The sequence below is a fragment of the Miscanthus floridulus genome, chromosome 8, assembly GCF_019320115.1.
Source record: "Miscanthus floridulus cultivar M001 chromosome 8, ASM1932011v1, whole genome shotgun sequence".
Taxonomy (NCBI): Eukaryota; Viridiplantae; Streptophyta; class Magnoliopsida; order Poales; family Poaceae; genus Miscanthus; species Miscanthus floridulus.
Window position 1 is genome coordinate 45492460 of NC_089587.1, and position 22587 is coordinate 45515046.

The 22587-nt window shown below is 45.4% G+C and overlaps 1 protein-coding gene and 1 pseudogene across 1 annotated transcript; one reads left to right on the forward strand and one right to left on the reverse strand.

Moving 5' to 3' along the window:
* Positions 1 to 1973: 1973 nt before the first annotated feature.
* LOC136476276 (uncharacterized) lies at positions 1974 to 3635 on the forward strand. Its single transcript, XM_066474048.1, has 6 exons — positions 1974 to 2322; positions 2401 to 2664; positions 2755 to 2865; positions 2972 to 3056; positions 3140 to 3232; positions 3324 to 3635. Exons 1-5 carry the CDS (start codon positions 2141 to 2143, stop codon positions 3170 to 3172), a joined length of 675 nt encoding a protein of 224 aa, XP_066330145.1. The 5' UTR covers positions 1974 to 2140; the 3' UTR covers positions 3173 to 3232; positions 3324 to 3635.
* Positions 3636 to 12472: 8837 nt separating this feature from the next.
* LOC136468983 (uncharacterized) lies at positions 12473 to 17614 on the reverse strand (annotated as a pseudogene).
* Positions 17615 to 22587: the final 4973 nt, after the last annotated feature.

The following is a 22587-nucleotide window of genomic DNA, read 5'->3' on the forward strand; positions in this document are numbered from 1 at the left end:
ATACACAGGTCGTCCCTACTCAACCTCTGAAAAGATGACGTCGGCCTCCGGCTTGTCTTGCCGGATAATATGTAGTGGGGCAAAGGAGATCAGAGGAAGGAGCCACAGATACTCACAATGAGGCCTCCGCTCCACAACCTCAGGACACAACCACGACTGAGACTGCCCAGCCAAAGAGGAAACGAGGGGGGATTAGAAAACCAAACCAATATCATGACAAGGCATGCTATGTGATAACGGAGGTCGGACCAGACGGGCAGATCCTTGAGCCATATACATACAAGGCAAAATTCCGTAATCACATCGGGTTTGTAGTTAGAGATAAGTTGAACCCAGCTATCAGTGGCTGGAATCTTGTACCTATGAGCCAAAAGGTAGACCTATGGGAGAAGCCGAAGCAGAACTTCAGGTTTCTAGAGGGAACGCACGAGTTGGTACAACAAAATGCTTTTAAGATAATGGGGCAGAGCTTCCGACGTTGGCGGTCGGATCTGAACAAGAACTTTATCCAACAGAAGTTAACTCCTTTCCACGAGTATGGCAACATAACTCCTAGTCAATGGGAGGAGTTCGTGGCTGAGAAGACTTCAGAGGCATCATTGGCCCTCAGTGCCCGTAACAGCGAGCAGGCGAAGAAGAATCAACACTACCCTCGTCTAGGCCCCGGTGGCTACGCTGGCAAGCAAGAGGTCTTTAGGAAGATGGACACAGAGGCCGAAGCTGCCGGGAATACGGAAGTGCCGAAGTTGAAGCCACGCCTTAAACAGTGGATATACGCGAGGAGTGTCGATTCATCCGGTAGTAGCCTCAAGTTTGCTAAGCCGGAGACCGGAGAGGTAGTATCAAAGATACTGAAACTTGCTGAAGACAAGGAGAAGGGCGCATTCAACCCTTCCAGAGAGAGGGATGAGCTTACCGTTGCCTTGGGAAACCCCGAGCACACAGGACGCACTAGGGGGCTAGGGAAGAGGATGTCCTGGAAGCATGGATTCGTAGAGGAGAGGCACATGTACAAGAAACATGGCAGAGACCGAGAGTCTAATCTTGAGCGCCAAGTGAAGGCTCTAGTTGAAAAGATGTTGGTGGAGAAAGGACTGTCTACGATGGAGCCACAGACACCAATGGGGCCGCCCGGAGAACTGGCGGTAGTTGGTAGCCCTCCGGATGTTCCCAGCAGTCAAGGTTCTAATGCAACCGGAACCCTCGTCGATCGCATACGGGCGCCAACCAGTTGCAAATTGGTGGTTTCGATGGGCAGGCAAAACGTGATCATTGAGGTGGCAATGGGCGTGGCACATCCTCCGGGCGGCATGTGGCACAATAGGGACATCCCGCAGGACTACACTTGGGCCGAGGTGCATACCGTGAAGCCCGAGTTCATGACTTGGAAGATAGAACACCCTACTCCCGAGGGGCTCATGTTACTCGGAGACGTCATGAACCAGTTCATCCTCTGGCACAGACGGGACATTGTATTGACCGAGTCTTCGCCAACTCCAACTGAAGTTCATCCTCTGGAGCGACCCGTCGAGGACGGGGATGTATACTCACCGGCCCATGACCATGACCACCACACGCTAGAGACTTCTCCACCTCGTACCGAGCAAGGGCATGATGACATGCCACATCCTTCTCCACCTCATATCGAGCATGGGCATGATGACATGCCATGTCCTTCTCCAGCTCGTACCGAGCAAAGGCATGATGAGATGCAACATCCTTCTCAACAAGCGCAACCGATACATGAACAACAAGTGTCTCATGAACATCAATTGCCTCGTGAACAGCCGATACATGAAGAACAAGTGGCCCCTGGAGCAGGTGATGCACAAGTTGACAAGGACGTGCCCGAATGGGAAGCTCGAAACAAAATCCCAATCAAGATAAGGCCATCGTATGTGGGCATGAATGACGTCTCGTCGGTGCACAAGTGGATGGCCCATGACCAGTTCAAGCTTAAGACCAAGTAAAAGAATTCAAAGCACCAGCTTCTGAGGAGGGCACCACTAGCAAACTGCACAAAGGGTTTAACAAGTATCCAGCTGTTGATAACCTCAAATGGTCAAATGATTGCCCGGATAAATATGAAAAAGGCAAGAACTTCCTACCAAACCGAGTCATACAGTGCTTGCCACGTGGAATGAGAAAGTTCCACGATTGGTACTTTCGTGCTCAGATAACAGAACTAGAAATCTTACAAGCATGGATCACTGCCGGCACATTTGGAGCCCTAGGTGGGCAAATTGCCGTTGAGTTTAGGGATATCCAGGCATGCTTCCACCTCGGACGAATGGAAATAAATCTAATTCGCATATGGTGCCTGTAAGTCCTTGCCCTCTCGATATGATATGAATGTAATCTTTTGATTTTGTTGTAACTCACCCGCGCTGTGATTTGTAGAATGCAAGCGAACTTTGTGAAAAAGAGGCCAGCTCTGAAACACGGATATATAGACCCTTCACCTATAGCATCAACAAATTTTAATTACCCTAAAGAGTGGAAACTAGATTGCAAAGAACTAGGAACTGGAAAGACACTTAAGGAGAAAGAGGACATCAGGAACAAGAAAATATTGGAAGAGTCCCTCAATGTTGCGGCATACATTGCTCTATGTTTTAAAAATCTCCAACAACACGATAATATATGGATACCATACCACTTCAAGTAAGTTCGACTGTATACTTAGCTTTGTTCAATATACTTTGTTCGATGCAAAAGAGCTTATGTGTTCCTTCTATGACTAAATTCATGCAGCGATCACTGGATTTGCATAGGCGTCTGGCTCTCACATAGCATGGCATGGGTCTTTGATTCAGCGGATTTCCCAGTCGAGACATACAAAGACTTCATAGCGATTGTCAAGACGTATACATATTGATAATCGTCATTTTAGCTACTATGTTTATATACATACTTGTAAGGTTCAATGTGGGATACTAACAAGTTGCATTTGCTAAAACCATTGGAACAGGGCATTCAGGCACTATGTCCAGGAACATAAGGGGATGCATCATCCAAATAGGAAGGAAAAGTTGCATGTCAAAACTCTATGTGCAGTAAGTGTCATTTACTTTGGTACTCCATATATTACGTGTCTGTCAATAGCATTACTTAACATCTCCATATGCAAAACACACAGTACCCCAAACAGAAGCCTGTGAGTCTACATTGAGGATACTACATATGTATTATGATGAGTACCATCGGTGGCTACAACAGAAACCCCAATCTGGTAAGTTTGAACATCTTCGCTCGTAGTATGAAAAGTCCGCATATATTGTGATATAGTAAACCTAAACTTGTTCTCTTGTAATTGGAGAAAGATAAAGACACGAGAAGGAACCCATACAAGGATGACGAGCTCTTAGAGATGGTCGGCGACCTTTGCAACTTTATAATGGACCAAATTGTGTACCATAAAGGCACTTACCATCATCTTCTTTCCGACTTAGGTAGTAATCCTCTATACCAACACCTTCGGAAGACTGATAGGCTAGCCCTAGGTCGTTGATGACAATGTGGACTTGTGGTATGGTTTGGATCAGACTTTGGAACGATTTGGACTTTGTTTTGCATGATGGACTTTTGTGAATTATGACTGATGATGTTCTAAATAATGGTCTTGTGTTTGTGGATGTATATATGTATATTTGTGGTGGTCAGATTCGAATTTGAATTATTTATTTTTTTGCTGGAAAATCCACTGTAGGGGTGGTTCTTGATTGAACCGCCCTTACAAATACACACAGCAGGGGCGGCTGGTGATACAGCCGCCCTTACAGAAGTCCACTACAGGGGCGGCTGATATTACCAGCCGCCCTTACAGAGGGCACTGTAGGGGCGGCTGAAAACACCAGCCGCCCCTACAGAGGGCACTGCAGGGGCGGTCAGGAAACCACCCCTATAGAGGCACCCTCTGTAGGAACACCCTGGGAAGGACGGCTGGCGTAGCCGTCCCTACAGAGGCTCTAGAGCTGTCCCTACAGTTAACTTCTGTAGTAGTGAGTTGATCCGCAAGAGCTTAAACAAGATATCTGCATTTTTTTTAATTAAATGACAATAGTACAAGATTGATTACTCATGAAGAAAAAGTTGAGAGCACAAAGTTGTCACTCCAATTCGGCAGAACAACACAGGAGTCTTAAAAAAGCGTCTTAAAGTAGCTGCTGCTAGCAGAACAACTTTCACCAATCAATTAAATTCTAACACCTCGGTGCCTTAAGAGATTTGGACATACACATATTAAAGCTAAGCTAATTTGAATTTCAGGAAGCGTGTATGCAGCTATGCCAACATGGCTTCAACAAAACACAATGTAGTCATCACTATGTCAGTGCGCCTGACAACTATTGCAGTCACAATAGATAGATGTTCCTTCTAACTCACAGACTGCAACTGAAGGTTCTAATCCGCGTCATACCACGGACTGCATTGCATAGGAATGGATCAGGGCAGGTGTGACGAATCAGAGTACAAGAGTAGGAAAAAGCAACACAAGAACTCAAATAGAAGGGAGAATTGAGATCCAGTAGCAACTTTACTGATACTCCATCAATACCACCAGTATATGATCTCCAGTACAATAGCTAATACTACCACTACAGGACTAGGTCTACTAGTTCATCTCCGCGATAAGGCCTAAAAGCCTAGCACAAGAGTATTTATACAATGAAGAAGATTTAACACTGACAGGCTATTACAGTTAAACTAAAAGGAAGCTTTAATTTAAGTTGTGCTGAGATGCCTTTGAGACAGCCTGCATCTGAGAGCCCTCGGATCGACGATGGACACCTCCGAGAGTTACTGTAAGTCCTGACAATGCCCCCCTCTTGAGATCTTTGTCCTCAAGGATGAAAAAATGGAAATATCTTGCAAATGAAATTGGCATCCTCCCAAGTTGCTTGCTCTGAAGGAAGGTTTGTCCAGCGAATGAACCACTGCAGTACTGTACTACTGGTTCGTTGTTGAGAGGTATGAACCTGCGCTCTAGAGTTTCAGCAGGGGCAACTTTGATGTTTCCTTTCTCATCAACAAGACGTAATTCCTTGGATGGTACAACAATTGGTCCCAAGTGCCGCTTTAGCTGACTGACATGAAAAACAGGATGTAATTGATAACCCTCTGGGAGGAGTAGCTTGTATGTGATGGCCCCAATTTTCTCCATGACATGAAAAGGTCCATATAACTTGGAATGGAGTTTCAAGGATCTGTGGACACTGAGGGATGTGTGTCTGTAAGGCTGAATCTTTAAGTAGACCATGTCCCCAACTTCAAACTCTCTTTCCTTCCTGCGCTTATCAACTTTATATTTAATCCTGGTCTGAGCCTTAGTCAAGTTGTCTTTAATAATTTGGTTGGCAAGTTGCCTATTCTGCAATATTTCTCTAGTTGAATCATCAGGGCAATCAGGAAGCACAGTGTCAGCAACCATTAGAGGTGGAAAACTATAAAGTGCTTGGAATGGTGTCATGTTGAGAGATGTATGAAAAGAAGTGTTATACCACCACATTCGGCAAAAGACAACCAGTAATACCACTTTGTGGGTGCTGTGAACCACATATATCTATGGTAATTTTCTGGGGGCATTGGTTGACTCTCTCAGTCTGCCCATCAGTTTCTGGATGGTAAGAAGTGCTATAATGAAGCTTGATTTCCAAAGATGTGAACAAGGCTTGCCAAATTTGACTAGTGAATACCCGGTTCCTATCAGTAACAATAACTGTTGGAAGAGCATGAAGCTTAAAAATATTATCAGTGAACAGGTTGATAACCTCTTTTGCTGTGAAGGGGTGCTTAAGTGGCAAGAAATGAGCATACTTGGTGAACCTATCAACCACAACAAGAGTTATGTCCTTGTCATTGGATTTGGGAAGCCCTTCATCAAAATCCATGGAGATATGTGTCCAAGCCATATCTGGAACCTATCAAGAGCACAAAGTTGTCACTCCAATTCGGTAGAACAACACGGGAGTCTTAAAAATGCGTCTTAAAGTAGCTGCTGCTAGCAAAACAACTTTCACCAATCAATTACATTCTAACACCTCGGTGCCCTAAGAGATTTGGACAGACATATATCAAAGCTAAGCTAATTTGATGTATGCAGCTATGCCAACATGGCTTCAGCAAAACACAACCAATAATGTGCAGAGCAGACATGAGCCTGAGATCTGGCCTGGCAACTATTGCAGTCAAACTCTATCCTCTGTTGGAACATCAGTCATTTCAAAATACTTCTCTGATTTCCTATACATCCTTCTGGATCGGTGCCATCAAACTCAGGAAAATGGATTTTAGGACCCCGAGCTACCATTTGCTGTTGATTTGAGAGATATGTGTGGTATGGTGGTGGATGGATGTCTTGGTATTGGATTTTCCTCAGGCTGGGAAGGGTTGGGTGAGTGATTTGTAGTACCTTGTTGGCGTTGCCAAGGATCAGGAGGGGGGTTCGTCAAATTGTTTTCATTGTGTTTGGGATCAAGGTAGTGGTCAAAAGATGCTGTGTCAAATTGGGTTTCATGATCATATAGATTCCACGGGTGTGTAGTCCAATCATCATAGGCATCAGTGGCTTGCTCTGAATGCCCTGTGTTGAGTTGTTGACCATAACCCCTGGGAACTATTATCTTTATGATCTGCTATACTAGACTCGGGCTGAGAGGAATTTAAGTGATGGACTCTATTTGGAACCACTATCTCCAACAAATTGGGATTTATGCAGGTGAAGATTCGTGGGTCGAACCTGTCCAAAATTTTGAGGGGCAGAAGGGTGTGTCTCATTGATGTTGGAACTAGCATCCTCAACAATAACAGTATTAGACTTGTCAGCCATCTTGGTCAGATAGGACATGACTTGGTAGAACTTGGAATTCAGCTGATGGTTGTGGTCTTCTTGCTGCTTCATGAAGGAATCCAGGGTACGACGAATTCCATCGACTTCTGTTGCAGTTGCAAACTGCATCTCACCAGGAGAACCATCCGCGGTCAGTATCGCGTCGCCACCTGTGGATTCGGTTTCGGCAAGCCGTCCCCTAAATCAATCCACAGGCTCAATCTACCGCCACCTAGACCATGGATTTGGCTCTGGAATTTTACACAAGGATGTGCCTTGCAACCCTTGCAAAAGAGTGATCTACTGCAACACCACCGCAGATCGGATCTAGGCCAGCTTACGGAATTTTACACAAGAACAAAACCTTGCAACCCTTGCTGGACAGAATCTACTGCTAATTTAGGGGAAGAATAGGGTTTTGTGGGAGATTTAACTTTTTACCATTATAAGAATCGGCACCTCCTGAGATCTCACTACAACGGCTGGCAATACGAGTTTGACACGCAACGGTGAGAAGAGATACAGAATTGCCACTTTTGCACTCGTGGCACGACAGCGCGTCAGTCCAGGTGGGATCCGAGTCAGCATGGGGGTGGCAAATGACCGCGGCTGCCCTTGCCCTCTGCTGCTAACCTAGCCGGGCCGCACTCAGTCGCCTCGCCTGGCCCATTCGCTCGTTCTTCGTCTCCCCGCTCTTGCCGTAGCCCTCCGCCGCCGCCGCCACCATCCTACGCCGTCGCCGCCTTCCTCTCCCATCTTTCTCGATGGAGCATTACTCGGAGTCGTCTGGAGGTGGACGGGCGAGGAGCAGGCTTCACGGTGGCCCGAGCACCCTCATTGCCTTGGTCGGTCTCTATCCCATTGGTGAGCTCAGCGGTTTCCCGTTGATTCCTTGCCATCTTGCTCGAGTGGTGGAAGGGCGGGCCAAGAAGGGCAATGAGAATCATGGCTGTCTGTACTTCAAGTGTGCAAGGAATGGGGTGAGTTGTCTCCTAGATTTTCCTAAATTAGCACAATTAGGGTTGTAATTTGTGTCCTTTTTTTAGTTCCCCAAGTTGCGTGGGTACTATCGATTCGAGAAGCAGTACTTCCAGCAGTTGAAGGATCTCGGCATCGTCATTGTTCAGCCATCGAACTAGGCAGAGGTGGTGTAAGAAGAAGCTTCAGTGGGGAGTCCAGATGGTGACAAGTATAGGAAGGAATTGGAGCACAAGCTGGAGAAACTGATGTTGAAGATGAACATGTTCATTGCTTGTGTTGTATGTGTTGTCTTTGGGTGTGTAGTGATGTATGCTGTAATGAAGTAATGGATGAATGAAACTGAAAAATGTTGTCCCCATAATTTTATTGTCTGGATGGATGAATGAAACTGATGGATGACTAAAACTAAAATGATGAATTGACACATAATTCATAGAGGTATGATAAAAACAGATCACATACACACCATTTCATAGAACAGTGGCACATAATTTAATACAAACCATAACAGGTTCAGGCAGATAGTTGGGATGTCTACACATCCATTGACATTTGGCCACTTACATCACAGTAGCTTAAGGCCACACATTACATAGTCATTTGGCCAGTTCCAATACAAAAGCTTACGGCCACACATCACATTGTCTTATGGCCACATAAAGCACATAATGTTCAGGTGTTTCACTTTTTCTTCCCCTTCTTTGCTGGAGTCTTCTTTCCTGGACTCTTCCTGACCTTGGATGCCAGCTGCTTCCTCCTTGGTGTCATCTTCCTTGGAGCACCATCAGCAGGCATGTCTTGAATCTGGTTTACAATTTGCAAATCAAGGTAGGTGTTCCTTTGTTCAAACATCCAGGAGTTCAGGGTTTCATTCTTTGGCAAGCATAGAATTGTAAAGGTTGTATCATACCTTGGAGGTGTTTTTGGGCTTGATGGTGGAATTGTCTCTAGTGGTGGCACATCCAGGAGATGCCTCTCTGCTTGTTCTGCTGCTTCTGCTGCAGCAGCAGCCTTATCTGCTGCTTCTGCAGCCTCTCTTGCTGCCTTTGCAGCAGCCTCTCTAGCCACTGCTGCTCTTGTCCTCGGTGTTCCTTGGTCTGTTGGTGGCTGGTCCTTCTTGGCCTTCTTTCTTCCTAGTCTAGGTGCTGTCTTCTTGGTCCTCTTCCTATAAATAAACACCACAGTTAGGTTAGTTGTTGCTTATTTGTTGAAATAAGATAACAGTTCAGTATTTACCTTTTCTTTGTCCCTGTCAGTGCTCACCTGCAGCTACCAGTTCTGTGGCCATACTCACCACAACCAGTACATTTTACCTGCCTAGTTCTTTTTCCAGTTCTTTCAGTTGGAGATAGGTATCTGCTCTTCTTCAATCTGCCTAGTACTTTTTTCTTCTTGGACAGTGGTGGCAACAACTTGAAACCCTTGTCAACCTCAGGCCATTGGTCCCTGTCAGTGATGTTTGGGATAATACCATGGTAGGCAGCCTAAAACTTCTTAACAGAGTAGTATTTGTCCACATATAGGTCCATTTGGGGCTGCCTCATAGTGGTGATGACAGCAAGTGCATGTGGGCATGGCTTCCTAGTTACCTGCCATTCTCTACAGGTGCAAATATGCTTTGTAAGATACACAACATGCCTCCTCACTTCTTCATCTTTATATATCTCTGTGACTTCTGCTTCTTCTGGATGCCCCTTGATCACTTTGAGGTGGCCTAGACCCTTGAAAGCTGCATTGAGCTGGTGTATGACAGCAGGTAAGGTTCCTCCAGTCAAGGCAGTGGAGATCTTCCTTCTCTTAGCAAACGAAACCATTGTTTTCTCTCTGATAGTATCAGCCAAACAATGCACAGGCAGATCCTTGTGCTCTTTGATCCATGCATTCCAGGACTCAGCTAAATTATTGTTGATGTAGTCACATTTGATGTCACTTCTGAATTTGCTCCTGGCCCAGAGTAGGCTATGGTGCTCTTTCAACCAAGTAAGCACACCAGGGCTAGCTACCACAACCTTGTGAAAGAAATACTTGAATTTGTGGGGAGTATAGGCCCTAGCTGCAGGCCACATGTTTTTGGCATAGACATCTCCACTGTAATATTTCTTCATATTCTCCATCAAATGTTTGAAGCACTCTCTCTTCTCACACTGAGGCCACACTTGAGCCACTGCTGCCTCAAGACCCTTGCAAGCATCAGTGCATACTGCTAACTTGTCCATAGGTCCAATTGCTTTGCTAAGCTGCTCCATGAACCAGATCTAGTTTTCCTTGGTTTCTAAGTCAAAACAATCCAAATGCTAATGGATACATCCAGTTATGACCATCTAATGCTTGGGCTGAGGGCAAGTGGCCATTCCATAGCCCATTAAGGTTTGTGGAGTCTATACTAATGTATGGTCTACATCCATTTCTAAAACCATCTATGGCTGCCTTGAAACAACAACAAAAATCTGCTGAAATGAATCTTCCCATCAACTTCTTCAGTAGCTATCTCAACTATGGTACCAGGTGATCTCATCTCTACCTCTATCTTAAATCTATACAACCAATCAAAGGAGTCATCCCACTTACCAAAAAGCTTGTTGGCTGCTCTCTGTCTGCCATACACTACAGTTTGGTAGGGGATCTCAATCTTGTATTTGGTCTGCAGCTCCTCCTGCACTTCCTTTGGACCCATGCTTGGCTTCTTCTTGAGTAGTGGAATAGCCCTCTCTGCCACCCAAGCTTGTGAGGCCATCCTGCCAACCACTCTGCTTCTAGAGGCACAATTATGTTGCCCTTGATTTATTTGCTCCTACACATGCACAAAACAGCCAAACATAAGTAACCAGACAAACATAACATCGAGACAGTTTAAATGAAACAAAACAAATCTATAAAAAAAATACCCTGACACTCCCATCGTGTTGGGTTCTAGCTCTAATAATCCAAGGACATCCAAGAGAAGCACAGTTTCCCCTAAACCTTGATGTATCAGAGTGTACAGTGTGAATCTCAAACTCCTTGACAATTGCATGTTGTCTCACAGCTAATCTAAAATCATCCATAGAAGGGTAAGAAACCCCTACAGACATATCTGGATTATCCCTATCCCAATCAAACATTGTCTCCTCACCCACATGATCATCAACTGGTACAGCTCCATCTGCCATATCACTCTACATCTCAGCTGTCATGGTAGGGATAGGCATAGCTTCCCTAGCTGCTTCCTATGCTCTTCTGTAAGGCTGAATCTTTAAGTAGACCATGTCCCCAACTTCAAACTCTCTTTCCTTCCTGCGCTTATCAACTTTATATTTAATCCTGGTCTGAGCCTTAGTCAAGTTGTCTTTAATAATTTGGTTGGCAAGTTGCCTATTCTGCAATATTTCTCTAGTTGAATCATCAGGGCAATCAGGAAGCACAGTGTCAGCAACCATTAGAGGTGGAAAACTATAAAGTGCTTGGAATGGTGTCATGTTGAGAGATGTATGAAAAGAAGTGTTATACCACCACATTCGGCAAAAGACAACCAGTAATACCACTTTGTGGGTGCTGTGAACCACATATATCTATGGTAATTTTCTAGGGGCATTGGTTGACTCTCTCAGTCTGCCCATCAGTTTCTAGATGGTAAGAAGTGCTATAATGAAGCTTGATTTCCAAAGATGTGAACAAGGCTTGCCAAATTTGACTAGTGAATACCCGGTCCCTATCAGTAACAATAACTATTGGAAGAGCATGAAGCTTAAAAATATTATCAGTGAACAGGTTGATAACCTCTTTTGCTTGTGAAGGGGTGCTTAAGTGGCAAGAAATGAGCATACTTGGTGAACCTATCAACCACAACAAGAGTTATGTCCTTGTCATTGGATTTGGGAAGCCCTTCATCAAAATCCATGGAGATATGTGTCCAAGCCATATCTAGAACCTATCAAGAGCACAAAGTTGTCACTCCAATTTGGTAGAACAACACGGGAGTCTTAAAAATGCGTCTTAAAGTAGCTGCTGCTAGCAAAACAACTTTCACCAATCAATTACATTCTAACACCTTGGTGCCCTAAGAGATTTGGACAGACATATATCAAAGCTAAGCTAATTTGATGTATGCAGCTATGCCAACATGGCTTCAGCAAAACACAACCAATAATGTGCAAAGCAGACATGAACCTGAGATCTGGCCTGGCAACTATTGCAGTCAAACTCTATCCTCTGTTGGAACATCAGTCATTTCAAAATACTTCTCTGATTTCCTATACATCCTTCTGGATCGGTGCCATCAAACTCAGGAAAATGGATTTTAGGACCCCGAGCTACCATTTGCTGTTGATTTGAGAGATATGTGTGGTATGGTGGTGGATGGATGTCTTGGTATTGGATTTTCCTCAGGCTGGGAAGGGTTGGGTGAGTGATTTGTAGTACCTTGTTGGCGTTGCCAAGGATCAGGAGGGGGGTTCGTCAAATTGTTTTCATTGTGTTTGGGATCAAGGTAGTGGTCAAAAGATGCTGTGTCAAATTGGGTTTCATGATCATATAGATTCCACGGGTGTGTAGTCCAATCATCATAGGCATCAGTGGCTTGCTCTGAATGCCCTGTGTTGAGTTGTTGACCATAACCCCTGGGAACTATTATCTTTATGATCTGCTATACTAGACTCGGGCTGAGAGGAATTTAAGTGATGGACTCTATTTGGAACCACTATCTCCAACAAATTGGGATTTATGCAGGTGAAGATTCAGTGGGTCGAACCTGTCCAAAATTTTGAGGGCAGAAGGGTGTGTCTCATTGATGTTGGAACTAGCATCCTCAACAATAACAGTATTAGACTTGTCAGCCATCTTGGTCAGATAGGACATGACTTGGTAGAACTTGGAATTCAGCTGATGGTTGTGGTCTTCTTGCTGCTTCATGAAGGAATCCAGGGTACGACGAATTCCATCGACTTCTGTTGCAGTTGCAAACTGCATCTCACCAGGAGAACCATCCAGCGGTCAGTATCAGCGTCGCCACCTGTGGATTCGGTTTCAGGCAAGCCGTCCCCTAAATCAATCCACTAGGCTCAATCTACCAGCCACCTAGACCATGGATTTGGCTCTGGAATTTTACACAAGGATGTGCCTTGCAACCCTTGCAAAAGAGTGATCTACTGCAACACCATCGCAGATCGGATCTAGGCCAGCTTACGGAATTTTACACAAGAACAAAACCTTGCAACCCTTGCTGGACAGAATCTACTGCTAATTTAGGGGAAGAATAGGGTTTTGTGGGAGATTTAACTTTTTACCATTATAAGAATCGGCACCTCCTGAGATCTCACTACAACGGCTGGCAATACGAGTTTGACACGCAACGGTGAGAAGAGATACAGAATTGCCACTTTTGCACTCGTGGCACGACAGCGCGTCAGTCCAGGTGGGATCCGAGTCAGCATGGGGGTGGCAAATGACCGCGGCTGCCCTTGCCCTCTGCTGCTAACCTAGCCGGGCCGCACTCAGTCGCCTCGCCTGGCCCATTCGCTCGTTCTTCGTCTCCCCGCTCTTGCCGTAGCCCTCCGCCGCCGCCGCCACCATCCTACGCCGTCGCCGCCTTCCTCTCCCATCTTTCTCGATGGAGCATTACTCGGAGTCGTCTGGAGGTGGACGGGCGAGGAGCAGGCTTCACGGTGGCCCGAGCACCCTCATTGCCTTGGTCGGTCTCGATCCCATTGGTGAGCTCAGCGGTTTCTCGTTGATCCTTGCCCGGATTGCCATCTTGCTCGAGTGGTGGAAGGGCGGGACCAAGAAGGAGCAATGAGAATCATGGCCGTCTGTACTTCAAGTGTGCAAGGAATGGGGTGAGTTGTCTCCTAGATTTTCCTAAATTAGCACAATTAGGGTTGTAATTTGTGTCCTTTTTTTAGTTCCCCAAGTTGTGTGGGTACTATCGATTCGAGAAAGCAGTACTTCCAGCAGTTGAAGGATCTCGGCATCGTCATTGTTCAGCCATCGAACTGGGCAGAGGTGGTGGAAGAAGAAGCTTCAGTGGGGAGTCCAGATGGTGACAAGTAGAGGAAGGAATTGGAGCACAAGCTGGAGAAACTGATGTTGAAGATGAACATGTTCATTGCTTGTGTTGTATGTGTTGTCTTTGGGTGTGTAGTGATGTATGCTGTAATGAAGTAATGGATGAATGAAACTGAAAAATGTTGTCCCCATAATTTTATTGTCTGGATGGATGAATGAAACTGATGGATGACTAAAACTAAAATGATGAATTGACACATAATTCATAGAGGTATGATAAAAACAGATCACATACACACCATTTCATAGAGCAGTGGCACATAATTTAATACAAACCATAACAGGTTCAGGCAGATAGTTGGGATGTCTACACATCCATTGACATTTGGCCACTTACATCACAGTAGCTTAAGGCCACACATTACATAGTCATTTGGCCAGTTCCAATACAAAAGCTTACGGCCACACATCACATTGTCTTATGGCCACATAAAGCACATAATGTTCAGGTGTTTCACTTTTTCTTCCCCTTCTTTGCTGGAGTCTTCTTTCCTAGGACTCTTCCTGACCTTGGATGCCAGCTGCTTCCTCCTTGGTGTCATCTTCCTTGGAGCACCATCAGCAGGCATGTCTTGAATCTGGTTTACAATTTGCAAATCAAGGTAGGTGTTCCTATGTTCAAACATCCAGGAGTTCAGGGTTGCATTCTTTGGCAAGCATAGAATTGTAAAGGTTGTATCATACCTTGGAGGTGTTTTTGGGCTTGATGGTGGAATTGTCTCCAGTGGTGGCACATCCAGGAGATGCCTCTCTGCTTGTTCTGCTGCTTCTGCTGCAAGCAGCAGCCTTATCTGCTGCTTCTGCAGCCTCTCTTGCTGCCTTTGCAGCTGCCTCTCTAGCCACTGCTGCTCTTGTCCTCGGTGTTCCTTGGTCTGTTGGTGGCTGGTCCTTCTTGGCCTTCTTTCTTCCTAGTCTAGGTGCTGTCTTCTTGGTCCTCTTCCTGTAAATAAACACCACAGTTAGGTTAGTTGTTGCTTATTTGTTGAAATAAGATAACAGTTCAGTATTTACCTTTTCTTTGTCCCTGTCAGTGCACACCTCCAGCTACCAGTTCTGTGGCCATACTCACCACAACCAGTACATTTTACCTGCCTAGTTCTTTTTCCAGTTCTTTCAGTTGGAGATAGGTACCTGCTCTTCTTCAATCTGCCTGAGTACTTTTTTCTTCTTGGACAGTGGTGGCAACAACTTGAAACCCTTGTCAACCTCAGGCCATTGGTCCCTGTCAGTGATGTTTGGGATAATACCATGGTAGGCAGCCTAAAACTTCTTAACAGAGTAGTATTTGTCCACATATAGGTCCATTTGGGGCTGCCTCATAGTGGTGATGACAGCAAGTGCATGTGGGCATGGCTTCCTAGTTACCTGCCATTCTCTACAGGTGCAAATATGCTTTGTAAGATACACAACATGCCTCCTCACTTCTTCATCTTTGTATATCTCTGTGACTTCTGCTTCTTCTGGATGCCCCTTGGTCACTTTGAGGTGGCCTAGACCCTTGAAAGCTGCATTGAGCTGGTGTATGACAGCAGGTAAGGTTCCTCCAGTCAAGGCAGTGGAGATCTTCCTTCTCTTAGCAAACTAGGACCATTGTTTTCTCTCCTGATAGTATCAGCCAAACAATGCACAGGCAGATCCTTGTGCTCTTTGATCCATGCATTCCAGGACTCAGCTAAATTATTGTTGATGTAGTCACATTTGATGTCACTGCTGAATTTGCTCCTGGCCCAGAGTAGGTTATGGTGCTCTTTCAACCAAGTAAGCACACCAGGGCTAGCTACCACAACCTTGTGAAAGAAATACTTGAATTTGTGAGGAGTATAGGCCCTAGCTGCAGGCCACATGTTTTTGGCATAGACATCTCCACTGTAATATTTCTTCATATTCTCCATCAAATGTCTGAAGCACTCTCTCTTCTCACACTGAGGCCACACTTGAGCCACTGCTGCCTCAAGACCCTTGCAAGCATCAGTGCATACTGCTAACTTGTCCATAGGTCCAATTGCTTTGCTAAGCTGCTCCATGAACCAGATCTAGTTTTCCTTGGTTTCTGAGTCAAACAATCCAAATGCTAAAGGATACATCCAGTTATGACCATCTAATGCTTGGGCTGAGGGCAAGTGGCCATTCCATAGCCCATTAAGGTTTGTGGAGTCTATACTAATGTATGGTCTACATCCATTTCTAAAACCATCTATGGCTGCCTTGAAACAACAAAAAAATCTGCTGAAATGAATCTTCCCATCAACTTCTTCAGTAGCTATCTCAACTATGGTACCAGGTGATCTCATCTCTACCTCTGCCTTAAATCTATACAACCAATCAAAGGAGTCATCCCACTTACCAAAAAGCTTGTTGGCTGCTCTCTGTCTGCCATACACTACAGTTTGGTAGGGGATCTCAATCTTGTATTTGGTCTGTAGCTCCTCCTGCACTTCCTTTGGACCCATGCTTGGCTTCTTCTTGAGTAGTGGAATAGCCCTCTCTGCCACCCAAGCTTGTGAGGCCATCCTGCCAACCACTCTGCTTCTAGAGGCACAATTATGTTGCCCTTCATTTATTTGCACCTACACATGCACAAAACAGCCAAACATAAGTAACCAGACAAACATAACATCCAGACAGTTTAAATGAAACAAAACAAATCTATAAAAAAATACCCTGACACTCCCATCGTGTTGGGTTCTAGCTCTAATAATCCAAGGACATCCAAGAGAAGCACAGTTTCCCCTAAACCTTGATGTATCAGAGTGTACAGTGTGAAGCTCAAACTCCTTGACAATTGCATGTTGTCTCACAGCTAATCTGAAATCATCCATAGAAGGGTAAGAAACCCCTACAGACATATCTGGATTATCCCTGTCCCAATCAAACATTGGCTCCTCACCCACATGATCATCAACTGGTACAGCTCCATCTGCCATATCACTCTACATCTCAGCTGTCATGGTAGGGATAGGCATAGCTTCCCTAGCTGCTTCCTCTGCTCTTTCATCTGCTGCTTTGAAACCCATTGCCTCATACACTTTGTCCTCATCATCAACTTCCTTGGCCTCTCCATCCTCATTAGGCTCTGCCAATATAGTCAACTCAGCCCAATCAACCTCTTCTGCTTCTTCCACTGGCACAGATGGAGGTGGAGAGCTGCCGGTGTCACCACTGCCTTCAACATTATCAGGAACAACACTGCCTTCTACATTATCAGGAGCACCACTGCCTTATGCATTACCAGGAGCAGCACTGCCTTGTGCAGAAGTGACACCAGATGCACACCTAACACCAGAGCTAGCATTGGCAGTTTGAGCATGTTTGCTGACTACATCCACTACAAGCACAGCTACCCTGTCATCCCATCTATCCTTTATTAGCTGCTCAAAATGTTCATCCCTCCTAACTTTCCATTCAGATTCACTGTCACTGTCAACCACCCAAACATCCAATGTCTGTGAAGGTCCCCAGATTATCTTACTGGCCATTTCATCATAAATTTAGACAGAGAAAACTGCACAGTCCTATCCAGCCATAGTTCATGCTCCTGCGGTGACATTTCTACTTGCCCGTACTCACCATCAGCAACATACTTAGAAACCTTAACAACTAATCTAAAGCGTTGCCAGGATCAATCCTGACACAATAACGAACAGAAACACAAATCAAACTGTTAGACGGTATCCTACTACACAACATCTTCCCAATCCGGAATCAAAGCAAGGATGAAGTGCACTGAAGTTTAACTTACCAAATAGGGCAACCACTCCTATCCATTGCGTCTCCAATCTCCACCGCAACAGAAGCCACTACATCAACGGCCTACGAAGCAAGGAAGGCGAACAATTTCACCATCACTGGTAGGAACCCTAACCTAACCTACAATCCCATCAAAACCAATGCAATAAAACGAGCGGGATGGCGACAATGGCGATCCACACGTACCTTCAATCCATCGAGAAAGCTGGGAGAGGAAGGAGGGAGAGGAAGGCGGCGGCGGCGGCGGAGGGCTACGGTGAGAGCGGGGAGACGAAGAACGAGCGAATGGGCTGGGTGAGGCGACTGAGTGCGGCCCGACTGGGTTAGCAGCAGAGGGTAGGGGCAGCCGCGGTCATTTGCCACCCCCATGCTGACTCGGATCCCACCTGGACTGACGCGCTGTCGTGCCACGAGTGCAAAAGTGAAAATTATGTATCTCTTCTCTCCGTTGCGTGCCAAACTTGTATTGCCAGCCGTTGCAGTGAGATCTCAGGAGGTGCCGATTCTTATAATGGTAAAAAGTTAAATCTCCCGGGTTTTGTTCACAGATCCGGGTGGGACGGTGGGGATTTTTGGTGGATGAGCCGCAACCGCTGAACCACCGCACTGATCGGACTAGACCCGAGAATCTGGCTGTGGAAGAAAATTTGGAGGGAGGGAGGGATCCAAGGAACCGAGGCTCAGGATACCATTGTGATGGATCAGAGTACAAGAGTAGGAAAAAGCAACACAAGAACTCAAATAGAAGGGAGAACTGAGACCCAGTAGCAACTTAACTGATAATCTATCAATATCACCAGTACATGATCTCCAGTACGATAGCTAATACTACCGCTACAGGCACTAGGCCTACTAGTTCATCTCCATGATAAGGCCTAAAAGCCAAGCACAAGAGTACTTATAAAACGTGCTGGGACATCATTAAAGGAGACGTGCTGGCTGCTCAGAGCATAGCCATGTCTTTAAATTCAATCTCTTAAAAACTGACTTCATCAACCACCTCCCCAATAAGTCAGACTCTATCCAAGCAAAAGACTTTCACATTATAAGTGTTATCCACAGTTTCGCTAAGTTGGTTGCTAAGCTCATGGATAATCGCATTGCGCCCATTTTGCCCAATTTATTGTCCACCATCAGAGTGTTTTTTTAGGGGAGAAGTATTCAGGACAATGCTTTGGTGGTGCAGCAAATGGCCAAGAGTTTGCACTGGAAAAAAGGGCAAAATATTCTTCTTAAATTGGACACCTCCAAAGTTTTTGACTGTATCCTGGACCTTTTCTCATTGAGACACTGTTCCATTTGGGTTTTGGCCGTCATCGGTGTAACCTATTGTGCCTTTTGCTATCCACTGCATCTACTCAGATTTGTTAAATGGAGAACCTGCAGACTCCATTAGTCACAAAGCTACTTTTGGAGTATACCATGACAACAATATGCACAAAACATTTTCTCCAGAAAGAAATATATACTTCTCACAAAGTATTCAATTTGATTTTTGAAGTTGCACAGAACATAATTCACAGTGATGTGTATAGGTAGGAAAACAATATAATACAATTATTAGCTAAAAAGTATTGAACCTTCAAGCTAAAATGTCAGACTTCTAGTTTTGAAATAGCACAGGTACTACAAAATTGTAAAGAGGTGATCTAGAACTAAGACATCAGGAGCACTTTGTAATAGTTTCAGCATTAAACTTGATTGACAGTGGCTGAAAATATATTAAGGTAGTGCTCATGACACTGATGTTAAAGAGAAGTGCGTACAAAAGTTAAAAAAAAACAGAAGCTGGCTACAGGTAAAATATCAATTTGAGAGCAGAAAGAGTAGTAATAAGCCTCAACCACTTGGGTATATAAACACTCTCGTGTGCCTTCATTTCATCTAACAACCCTCTGCGCTCTAGGAAAATGAGCAGGTATAAGAATAGTACTCTAATGGCAGGCAATAATTCATGAATGTGCGACATTTTCCACTGACAATTTTGTATTAATCTTAATCTATGTTTTCTAAACAGATTAAAACTGTTGGGATTTGAAAGAAAAGTTTGTAGTCCATTTTCCACCGACAATTTTGTATTAATCTAGTCTATGCTTTCTAAACAGATAAAACTGTTGGGATTTGAAAGCAAAGTTTGTAGTCCAAAAAGAAGTGCACAATGTGAATGTCAACACAAATTCTGGAATTATGGGCTACTATCAAGCGCCACTGCACATAGGTCTATATTCGACTAAAAATTGGAAAGATCAATGCATTAAGGGGACAACGAATATATCTTTTTTGTCACAAGACTTGTTGAATATAACCACGGGTACATATAACAAACCATTATTAACCTTCCACGGTAATATGTTAGTTCTTGTTTGCAATAACAGACCATGGAAACAATCAAGAGAATTGAAACTCATACAGCAACGCAGAAGGAATTGAGCTATTGACATGGTTCTATTAGGAAGCTTGAGTTAATTAGAGCTACCTGTAGAAGATCTAGGTAAGTTTTGTGTCACACAAGCATGCACAATGCAAGAGGTATTGCAGGAATAGCAACCATGGATTTCAGTGCATATATATATGAAAGCATTTACATTGTCCTTCAGTGCATATATGAATATATCTGCTACCTCTCCCTCCCTCCCTCATACACCTCCAATGCACTACGCCAGATTTGCACATCACTGCCGGCATCATCACTACCGGATTTATGAGAACCGGCAGTGATGTACCTTCACTGTCGGTTATGAGCTTGAAAATAAAAAAATGATTGGGGCTGGGCTAAAACCGGCAGTGAAGGACCACATCACTGCCGGTTTGTGGCTTGAACCGGCAGTGTTTTGGCGGCCACTCATCACTGTCGGTTTAAGCCAAGAGCCGACAGTGATTGGGCTTTATCACTGTCGGTTCTAGCCAAGAACCGACGGTGATAAGCCTACAACACAAAAAGGCTGCAGCCGTCCTCTCCTTCCTCCTCTCTTCCATCCCGAGAACAGAGGCGCGCGTTTGGACCCTTCCCTCCATTGTTGCGGCTGCTCTTCACCATGAAGCTAGTGCTTGGATTTTGAAGAATGGCTTGATCTTTTTGCTTTAAGGTTAGTAACAAACATCCACTCCTTTGATTTTGTTGCTTAATTAGCTTCATTTTGATGGCTACATTGCTTGATTCTCATTCTAGTTCTTTCTCCATTCTAGAGAGCACTTTTCCCATTGGACATTTGTGCAAGGCTTAAATTATGGTGAATCTATCATCCAAACGGTTGGTGTCTATGAACACATTTAAATTCCTAGCTAATTATTCCATGGTGGTCAAGATCATCATTGTTAGTATGTGATGCTATAATTAGTTCTTAGAAGTAGAGTAGAATAGATGTTCTTCATTATTGCGCAATAATTGTTTTTAGGGGAATTTTGCCGTGGGACACTAGAGAAACAGGAATTTGGCCAGTGAACACCGCCAATGTCGAAATTTGCTGGCGAACATTACAAATTTGTGATTCTTTGCCGAGAGACACCACGCTAATTATTTTATTCATTTTTCAGTTTTGAGGAGAGAGAAGGTACGGCAAATGTCTAAACTGCCCTCGTCTTCAACCGTTGTTCACCGGCTATTTGCTATAACACACCGCCGCCGCCGATTTGGTCGTCCTTCTTCGACGAACAACGTTTGCGACCGACGCGACCCTCTCCATCCTCACACGAGCGGCGGTGCGGGCCTCTCCATCCTTGCGCGGGTGGCGACGAGGCCTCCCCGGCCTCGTGCGGGCGGCGGCACGAGCTCCCCGGGCTCACTTCCTAGGCGGGCGGGCGGACGGAGCGTAGGTTGGGCGTGGAACGGCCGGCGTCGCGGCCTGGGCAGGTGTGGGTGGCCTCGCCGGAGCTGGCCATGGTGGGCGCGGTCGGTGTCGGGACTGGGCTCGTGGCCTGGGCAAGCGCGGGCTGACGGAGCATGGGCTGGGCATGGGGCCGACGGAGGTCGCGGCTTGCGTCGCGGCCTAGGCAGTTGCGGGCGGCCCCGTGGCCTCACCAGAGTTGGCCATGGTGGGCGCGGGCACGCGGCCTAGGTAGGTGCCGGTGGATGGAGCGCGTGCTGGGCATGGGGCAGATGGAGGCTAGCACCCGGTGTTGCGGCCTGGGCATCAATGTCGGCCAGGAGGCACTGGAGTTGCGCGAGGTCCGCCTCGGACTGCGCTGCTGGGGCAGCGAAGGCATGGGCACAGCCGTCAGATGCAGCGGCGGCGGAAGATTCGGATGTGGTGGTGGCTAACTCGGCGGACCAGGTGGTGCTGGAGTTGGCCAGAGCGATTCCTGCTCGCCGGCGATTGGAGGACATGGACAGACCTCATGGGGTGGAGCCTGAGGAGGAAGATGACCACGGGGGCAATATGGTCTTTTCACTTCCCTTTCTCAATCCCAAACTGTGAAAATTAATATTTTAATTGCTGCGGTGTCTGGTGGCAAAGAAACGCGATTTCATAATGGTACTGGGCATATTTTCGAGTTGGCGGTGTCCACCGGCAAATACCACGTTTGTCCGATGTCCCACAGCAAAATTCCCCTTGTTTTTACTACGATTTTCAATTTACAGGGACGGGGCTACCAATTTCAATTTTCTAATAATTAGTGTACAATAATGTTTTCCAAAAATGGTACTTTTGAGCTACAATTGTTGTTCATGAAGCTTGATTTCTTATTAATTCTTTGTAATTACTATCTCAGTATTTTTTTGTGCAGAGATGGATCGAGAGTGGATGCATCTGTCCTGAATGGACAAGCGGTACATGCATGGCATCAGCCAGTTTATCACCGATGCCAAAGCCCATGCTGGGAATGGGAACCCTGTCTTCTGCCTATGTAAAGATTACAAGAATCATAGGAACTTTCATCAAATTAAGTCTATACGATCGCACTTGATTACCAGGGGGTTCATGCCAAACTATACGATATGGACTATGCATGGCGAGGTTGGTGTGAATGTTCTGTAGGAAAATGATGATGAT

Coding starts and splice junctions, on each gene's coding strand:
- LOC136476276 (XM_066474048.1), top strand. CDS start 2,141: ATGAGAAAGTTCCACGATTGGTACTTTCGTGCTCAGATAACAGAACTA. Junction 2,323..2,400: donor CTAATTCGCATATGGTGCCT/GTAAGTCCTTGC, acceptor TGTGATTTGTAG/AATGCAAGCGAACTTTGTGA. Junction 3,057..3,139: donor ATGTCAAAACTCTATGTGCA/GTAAGTGTCATT, acceptor CAAAACACACAG/TACCCCAAACAGAAGCCTGT.